The sequence below is a fragment of the Crocuta crocuta genome, unplaced genomic scaffold, assembly GCF_008692635.1.
Source record: "Crocuta crocuta isolate KB4526 unplaced genomic scaffold, BGI_CrCroc_1.0 scaffold179, whole genome shotgun sequence".
Lineage (NCBI taxonomy): Eukaryota > Metazoa > Chordata > Mammalia > Carnivora > Hyaenidae > Crocuta > Crocuta crocuta.
Genome location: NW_027551568.1, coordinates 3,134,161 through 3,142,973, shown reverse-complemented (window position 1 = coordinate 3,142,973; position 8,813 = coordinate 3,134,161). Strand labels below are relative to the sequence as shown.

Sequence of the window (8,813 nt, the reverse complement as noted above, 5' to 3'; positions counted from 1 at the left end):
GAGCTTAGAGACCTTCAAGTCCGACTCCACCATCTGCAAAGGGGACAGCGAGGCCTGGGAGTGACAGACTTTCCCAGAGGGACTCACAGCCTGGGAGGTGGGGGCCGGCTGCACGCCCAGCCTCCCGGAGGGACCCTTGTTTGGACAGTCCCCCAACCTAGCAAGCTTCTTCCTCTGGAAGACTACTGGGGTGCACTTGCTGAACTGGGGTGTATATTCTGGGTCTGGGGGTGCATGGTGCAGGATGGGGCACTCTGGGGTGAGGGGCGCATTCTTGAGTCAGCGCAGTAGCCGAGCTGGGGTGCGCTGCGGATTGGGGTGTGCTGTGTGGAATTGGGGTGCATTCTGTGGAGTCGGGGTGTGCTGTGCAGGGTCCGAGCGCTCTGCAGAGCTGAAGAATGCTGGGTGCCCTTGGGGAGGCCCTGGGAATCCCCACCCCTGGCCTTGGGCCAAGAGCATAGCTGCAGAGACAAACAGGATGCAGGGGCTCGGGCGGCAGCGGGGAACAACGGCCAGCAGAGGAAACGTGCCCCGACCCTGTTATGGACGCGGAGCCCATCTGGGGCCTCTTTCAGCACAGTTTCCAGAAAAACAAAGGGAGAAGAGGCCGTGCACATGGTGGGGTCCTGGAGCGCAGGCAGGTGGTGTCCCGCCTCGCGGGCTCGGGACGGAGGTCGAGGGAGCAGGGGGGTGTGCAGAGGGCATGCAGGGGTGGGGAGGGAGGTGTCCGTGCTGGTGCCCAGAAGCAGCCCCGGGGTCACCTGGGCCGTGGCATCACAGGCCAGCCCCGGGCGCTCTTGTTTGCCTGGAGAGCTCTGTCCCCTGCGGCCAGGGCGCCTCGGCCGCGGGAGAGCCCGACACAGCGCGGCTGTAGCAAGGGTCTGCACTGGGTCTGTTAGAGAATTCCTGTGTCTGTTTAATCCATGTGACGACCCAGAGCAAGACCTCAGAGTAGCATCTTATCGCTTGGGGCTTCCATGAGAAACCAAAACGCCAAGGCCCTGTGGCCAGCACGGCAGAGCCAACCTTCAAGGTGCCGTCCACGGATGCAGGTGCCCACCTCCGACCCCTGATGGTAGGAGCTCTCCCCTGCGGTGAGAAGGCCAGAGGGGCTACAGCCGTGCCCAGGGGTGCTGTGGGCCCATCCGCGGGCACCCGCAGGTCCCAGCTGCTGTGCCAAGGGGGCTTGGGCCCCTGCGTCCCGATGGGGGCGGGGGACAGGCCCACTGCAGAGAGGGGCCACAGGAGAGGAGCGCCCATCCCACAGAGAAAGGGCAGGAAAATCCAACTCCCAGCGTGCACTGGGTCCTTCACCACAAGGGGGGGCATCACTGGTTCCCGGGGCTGTGAGGGCAGAGGCATGGGGTGCAGGGCCACCCCCTCTGCCCGCTGGGCTGGGCGGGTCGAAGCGGAACTGTGGTGGCCAGGGAGGGTGGGGAGATGGAGAGGCAGGTGGCTGCGAGGAAGGGCGTTGAGGGCTCGCACCTGGGAGGGGCGCCGGGACCTCGTCCAGGCCTCCCTGAGGCCCCAGGGCCTTTGGGGGGACGATGGGTCGCTGAGGCGTGACCGGAGGGCAGGTGGGCGTCACTGTTCTCCAGCTGCCGGGTCCCGGGCCTGCTCCCCACCCCCACGGGCGTGAGGGGTCCTGGGCGGGACGGTGGCCCCACACGGTGCCCACAGGAACCTCGGAACACGACCTTGTTTGGGGAAAAGGTCTGTATAGATACAGTTAAGGATCTGGAGACGAGGTGGGCCCTAAATACAGCCGGGAGTGTCCTTTTACGGAAGAGGAGCCGCACAAGGTGCCCATGTGCTGGTGGAGGAGACCGAGCGACATGGCTGGGAGCCGGGGGCGCCCGGGGCCCTGGCGGCTGGGAGAGCTCGGAAGGAGCCTCCCGGGGGCCTTGGGAGGGAGCCTGGTCCTGCCCACGCCTGGTTTAGACTTCTGGCCTCCAGACAGGGAAGGGCTAAGGCGCCAAGTCCGTGGAGCTCTGTCACGGCAGCCCCAGGACATTGGCATGTGACTATCACAGTTCTTCCAGGCAGACAGCAGCCAGGCTCGGAGCAGCCCCACCTCCTGGTGGGAAGGAGGAGTTACCCGAGGCCGCAGCTGCACCCCCTGCTCTGAGGCCCCCCTACCTGCCCCTCAGTCCCCGGGACCCACAGAACAGTGTCAGATCTGCCTGCGTTCTTGAGACTGTGGAACTGCCCTCCGGGACCCTAGGCTCCCCCTGCGAGGTGTCTGTGCAGCGGGCCGGCCGGGCTGGGCATGTGCAGGGTCTGGCTGCGCCCGTGACCGCCGCAGCTGCTGGAGGGAGCCGCTCGCCCGCTCTAGGCCTCGGCGGCGGCTCCGGCCCCGTGGGAGGCAGGGGACTGGTGACTTTGGGTGGCCGTGCGTGACACCAGGCGCTGGTGAGAGAAGGACGGGCGGGCAGGAGGGTGAGGACCGGTGGCCCGGGGACTAACGTCTGGAGATGTGTGGCATCACAGCTGGGGTGTGGCTGGTGCGGGCGTAGTGCTGCTGCAGCCCCAAGTCCACACAGCAGCCGCCCCCCCACAGAGCGCGATCGCCCCACGTGTCCGCAGCGCGGCCCTTGGAAACCCCGGCCTCGGGGCTTCAGCGTCTGCCAGACCCGTTCTGGGCTCTTCTTCTCCTTGTCACTGGCCTTGGGCGAATCACGTGACCTCCCTGAGCCTCAGTTTCACCATCTGGAAAATAGTCACATTTCCACCGAATAGGAGGCTTTTCCTGGTCCGATCCAGGCCACGTGTGGGAGCCTGGCCCAGCCCAGCAAGGACGGGCTCTCCTGTGCGTGGTCCTGGGGGCCCGGCTGGGGCTGGTGGCCGGAGCCGCCCCCCTGCCTCAGTGAGGCTGCGGGAGCACACGGGAGGGCGGAGCTGCAGGACCACCCAGTTCAGTTCCTGCCCAGCCCCTCCCCCCAACCCAGGGTGCGCGGAGCCCAGATCCCCAGGGGGGACCCAGGGCCAGCGGGAGCTCGGAGCTGGGAGAGTGTGGTCCCTGGCGGGCCAATGCGCTGGGGCAGCACCCGGCAGAGGGGCGGGGCTGCACACATGTCCATGCACATGAGTGTGTGTGCACGCGTGCGTGTCGTGTGTGTCATATGAGTGTCGTGTGTGTCTGCGTGTGTACGCGTGTGCGTGCGAGTGTGAGTGTGTGCACGCGCGAGTGTCTGCGTGTGTATGTGTGTACACGTGTGAGTGTGTGCATGTGTGTTGTGTGAGTGTGTCATATGTGAGTGTCGTGTGTGTGCATGTGTACGCGTGTGTGAATGTGAATGCACGTGTACATGCGTGTGAGTGTGCACGCCTGGGAGTGTGTGTCGTAGGTGAGTGTCGTGTGCGTGTGCCTGCACGTGTGTCCGTGCATGCGTGTCTGTGCAGCGCGCGGAAGAGGAACAGAGCAGGGCTGAGGTTTGGCGGGCGCAGGGCCAGCAGCTGGTGCGCTTCCCCAGCCCGGGGCCGCGGCGGAAGCGGGGTGTTCCCGGGACGCTCGGGGGCTGGGGGCTGGGCGGGGGGCCGGCGGATGGCCTGGAGCGGGTCCCGGGAGGAGCTAATGTTCAACGCCGGGCGCGCTGGGCCAACCTCTCGCCACCGGCCCAGGGCGCAGGGAGGAAGTGTGGCAGGAAGCAGGGGGCGGTGGCGGCTGCTGTGCAGACGGCCGGGCTGTGGGCGGCCGCCGCGGGGCCTGGCTGCTGAGACCGCCTGCGGGGCCAGGAGCAGCCACCGGGCGCGGCCATCCTGCCGTCCGGCCGCCCACCGCCGGGCAGCGAGTGGGCTCGGAGGAGCGGGACGCAGGTACGGGGCGCTGGGCCGGGCGGGCAGGCCTTGTCCCCGAGCTGGATTGTGCCGCACATGGTGGGGTCTGAGAACAGTCTCTCGACTTTCTATTTCTTCAAGACCTTTCAGGGATTGTGGGAGCAGAGCTTGGCCTGGGGGGCCCGGGGCCTGTGGCCCGGTTCGTGGACTGCAGCGGGAACTCTGGAGCGTGGCTCGGCCTTGCTTCTGTGACCTGGCCTGGCCCTGCTCCATGCGATCGCCCAGCTGGCGTGTCCCCAGGCCCCGCGCGCGGCCGGGAGCAGGGATTGCAGGTCTCGGGGGCTCGAGGGGGCCCCCACCCTGGGTTGGTGCCTCATCGGGCACAGGCCACTAGGGACGCCACAGGACGGCCCAGGTGGCTCTGCAGCTGTGGCCTGGCCACTCTGAGGTCACCATCCCTGGGCCTGTTTTCCGTCAACCCGACGGGGTGACCGGGGGCACCCCCAGACAGCTGTGGGGGAGGACACGGGCCCAGGACCTCCTGCCCCCTGTACGTGGTCCTGGCTCACCACCCGAGACCCTCTCGCGGCTTCCAGCGACCCCTCCAGGAGCCCCCGGCCCCCAAGCTCTGTGGTTGAACTCCTGGCTGGAGGCAGGGGCGGGCCGAGGCGGGTGCTGGACTCGGCTCCTTTGGGTTTGAATCCTGTATGTGCCCCTGTCCGGGCCAGGTCCCCACAGCAGGTCCTGAGCCTCAGGGGGCACCTGTGAAAAGCGCACAGGGACAGCCCCTCCCCCAGCCTCAGGTCATCACGGACGTGCTCGCTTAGCATTGCAGGGCTGGGTCCATCCAGAATGTCCACACCGCAGTGGGTGACCCCATGCATCCTGTATGGGCCGCCGTGCACTTAATTCTCACAAAATGCCGTGACGTGGGTGGGTGCACCTGCCCCCAGCAGAGAAAGCAGGCACTGGGGTTACAGGTGAATCAGGTTCCCGGCGCTGCAGCGACAGCACCACACACGGGGACCTGACTCTCCCGATCAGGGGCCCAAAGTCCAAAATCACGGTGTCCCCAGGGCCCGGCTCCCTCCAGGCGCTCCTGGGTGGCGGGCCACGTCCTCCGTGGTCCTGTGGCCCCCGCCCCGTGTCTGTCTGTCCCCTACAAGATACCTGCTGAGGTTCCCCAATGGGCAGGAACCAGGTCAGACGAGGTCTGCGTGGGCCCACAAGGTATTTGTTCGGGACGCGCCCAGTGAGCGCTCCGACCACACGTCCCCAAGCCTGTTCGGGGCTGGAAGGGCACCGTCCCTCCCACGTTTATGAAGTGCTAGCTGTAACCGTGGAGCCCCGTCCGTTTACTGCGCCGACGTCCTTGTGAGCGGGAGTTTTCGTTCCCACGGTCCAGGCGGGCGGGGCGGGGCACGCAGGGCTCTCCCGGCCCGTCGACCCCACACGTCTGTGCTCTGGGGCCACACTCCCCGCTCCCGGGCTGCTGCGGACCCAGCAGGCGCCCCCTGGGTTTGTCCCACGTACGCTGAGCAAGGAGGGTAAAAGCCGGAAGGGAGAGGCCACCCTTGATGGTGAGCCGCGGGCAGCCCCTGAGGTGCGCAGGTCGATNCCCGGCGGGGGTGGGGGTGGGGGTGGGGAGGCTGGGAGCCGCGGGCTGTGGGGCCAGGCGAGGCCGTTATAGGAACCAGCGGGGAGGGAACTCTCGGCAGAGATTGGGCTCACTTCCTCCTCTCTGGCTGTGACTAGGAACCCCACACCGAGGCCTGTCACCGGGGGCCCTGCCTGCTCGGACGTGTCTGTCACAGAGCAGGTGGGAGGGCCTTGGAGCCCGGGGAGCCTCCCCGTTCCTCAGGAAGCTGTCCCTGAGGCTGCTGGGAGCCTGGACGACGGGCCAGTCCTGACCCACGGGTCAGGGCGGGCAGGCCGAGAGGCTGACACCCGGCTGCAGGGCCCCCCCCCTCGTATCCAAGGCGGGGACGTGGACCTGTCCCCTGAAGGGTGATGCGGCCAGGGGGGACGGGGAGCTTGGGCCCCTGCGTGGGCTTCAGAAGGGAAGGGCAGAAGGACGGCAGGCTGGCCTCAGAGCCCCTTGAGCATCCTGGTCCTGACACCCACCTGTGGTCGACAGCGGTGCGGGAGCAGCTAGTGTAGGGAGCAGAGTTGGTGAAACGCGGAGGGAAAGAAACTACGGAGGCCAGGGCGTGGCGGGGGGCTGGGGAGGGTGGCCCGCACTCGGAAAGATGCGGAAGGGTCCTCATGCTTTACAAGGAGGGAGACGGCATGGGGACCAGGGTTCGGGGGTGCAGGGCCGGAATGACATCCCACGAGGCTGCGTGGAGACGGCTCTGGGCATCCGCAGTCCGGAGCGGGTTTCTTTCCCTGGGCCCTGGCTGCGTCCCTGGAGAGGGGAGGGGCACCCCCAGGCCACGCCCCTCGGATGGGAATCAGGCCCGGTGGGAGGGGGGCCGGGGGCCCCTGGAGGCATCGGTCCTGTAAGCCTTGGGGTTCTTGGGCTGTCAGGGGAGTGCTGGCCCCTGTGGGGGGGCAGACGGCCCGCGGTGCCCCCGCTTCTCCGTGGTGAGGGGCTGGCTGGGAGCAGGGCCACACGAGGGGCACCAGAGTAACTGCCACCGGAATCACGGGGAGGGAATCGTGGCTGTTCCGACCTCTCTGTTCTGTCTGTCTCGTTTGGACTGTAGAGGCGTCCTGGCTTCGAACCGGCTGAGAGGGTCCCCGGCAGGGATGGCTCTAGCACTTCCGGGCATGAGATGGAGGGTCCGCGGGGAGGCCGGCCGGGCAAAGCCCCTGGGGGCCGAGTCCCCATCCAGGAGCCTGGGACGTGAGTGGCTGCCTGTGCCACCGGCTGAGCCACCACCACTTGCCCAGCGCCCTGAGACGCCTGCTGGCATCCAGTGTCTGGAGGCTTTGGGGACAAGGGGCCACGCGTGGCTGGACCGAGCGTGTTGAGGGCTGAGCAGGGTCCCCCACAGGAGCCCTGAGCACTGTCCCCAAGGCCAGGACGAGGGCAGGCCGGGGCCTCACCGCTGACCGCGCGTGTCCCGTCCACCTTGGGAGGAGCACTTGGTGGGAGCGATCGCCTGTCCCCTGGGATGGGGGCTGAGGGTCTGGGCCCCCGCCGCTGCTCCGCGCTCGCCCGGCTGGTGTGCTCAGAGCCCGTGGGACACTCGGGCGTCCGGCTGCCCCTGGGCCCTGCCCCGTGCGGCTGCACGCGGTGCCCACCTCCCCCAGCGCCCCCCTGACTGCCCGGTGTCCTTCCCCTCCCTCCAGTGTCATGAGAACTCTCTGCCCCAGAACGAGCACGGGCACGTGCGGGCGGTGACAAGCAGGTGTCCGAGGTTTCTGGGAGCCCGGCTCCCTCTCCAGTCCTCAGGCTGGGGTGTCTGGAGGGAGGCGGGAACGGGGGCTTTGACGGCACGGGGTTCTGTGAACGGTCTGAGAATGTTCCGTGCTGGGTCTGACAAAGGTCCAGCCGCCCCTTGTTTTTGGTAAGAACTTGGGGTGAGGAAGTAAACCCGAGGCCCAGAGCGGCCCTGTCTCCTCCATCCGTTCTGCCCCGGTACCAGAGGGAACTTTCCGAGGCACAGAACCAAACCCGCTACCCCGGGCCTTCATGGGGTGCCCCACGCCTTCGGGGGCCTTCCCCTCAGCTGTCCTGCACCCCAGACCCGCAGCGTCTCCACGGCTGCCCCGGGTGCGCCCCGCCTGCTGCTGCGGGTACAGGGTGCCAGCAGGGACACAGGACGGCGGGGGGCCGGGGGGCCGCCCAGGCTGGGGGCTCCACGCCGCTGTCCCCTAGCTCTCTGGCCGCCGCCCGGGCCCTGCTCTCCGGTATCTGCCGGCAAGGGTGCCGGGAGGAAATCATAGTCGTGTTGTCCCCGGAGAGGGGGCGCGGGGGGTTTTCCTGTCTCTGCTCCGAGCGGAGGGATTCCCGCCGGCCTGTTCCGGGTTTGGTCTGGAATCTCGCAGCTCGTCACCTGGGATCAGGGAGGCCCGAAACGAGGGGGATTCCCTTAATGGTGCGTCTGGCATTGCTCTTACCAACCTCCGTGCGAGCCGTGAGCAGCAGGGCCATCCCTGTCCCCTGTGTCCCCAGGACCTGGCCGCACCCGGTCTAGGCCCCAGCCCTGGCCCTGCCACCCCATGCGTCCCGTCTGAAAGGGGACTCTTCTCCTGGGTCCTGAGTGGTGACAGAGCCCCAACCCAGGAGCACGGCCCGTCCATTGGTGACAGCCTCCAGGGACGAGTGCAGCGAGGTGACGGCTGCTGGGGGGAGGCTCCAGGGCCCCCCGGGGCGGGGAGCAGAGGCCCGTTCCACCTCGGTCCTGCCTCGGCCACCTCCTCCTCCTCTGCTGTCGCCACCTGCTTCCTCTCCTCCGTGGCCGCCGGAACCGGCCCATTTCCTGACCCCTGCGGGAGCCCAGGCCTCTTCCGGTGGGAGACACAGAGCCGCTGAGCCCGCTGGAAATCGGGCCACGGTCACCTTGGAGCTGAGGCGAGTGTGAGTCGGGCCCGAGTGGCCGTCTCTGGGGGCGTCGGTCTAGGCCGTGGCTGGACCCGGACACGTGGGGGGGCTCGTCTCACGTCCCAGGCGCCAGGCCCCCGGCCCCCGCGAGGGCCTCTGCTCTGTGCCCTGTTCCCGCGCGTCTGTCGGGCGCTCGAAGTGCTGACAGAGCCGCCGGGACGGGTCGGCTCTGAGCTCCTCCCTCGGGCCTGTCGTGGAGCCGGAGCGGGACCCCTCCCCGTCCGCCTGCCGCCGCCACGGAACGCGGCACACGCCACACGTGTCTTGGGAAGAGCATGTTGCGTGGGGTTCAGGGTTTCGGAGGGTCGTCCTGGCTGGAGAAGCGGTGACAGACAGACAGACCTCTGAGAGGAAGCGGAGACGCCCTCCAGGCGAAGGGGAGGCTTCTCTCTTGTCCCCAGCCCCGTGGCAGCCTCTCCGCGGGCACCGGTGCTCCCGGAGCGGCCTCACGGCGGCCCGCCACCCTCTCTCTCCCCGCAGTGCT

General features: G+C 68.1%; 1 protein-coding gene across 1 annotated transcript in view; it reads left to right on the top strand.

Annotated features, from left to right (window-relative positions):
• Positions 1–6,896: 6,896 nt before the first annotated feature.
• SH3TC1 (SH3 domain and tetratricopeptide repeats 1) overlaps positions 6,897–8,813 on the top strand; it is a 24,281-nt gene continuing 22,364 nt past the window's right edge. The window contains exons 1-2 of the mRNA XM_077750375.1: positions 6,897–7,018; positions 7,455–7,521. Of these exons, the coding sequence (XP_077606501.1) occupies positions 6,897–7,018; positions 7,455–7,521 (189 nt within the window). The remainder of the gene's footprint in view (positions 7,019–7,454; positions 7,522–8,813) is intronic.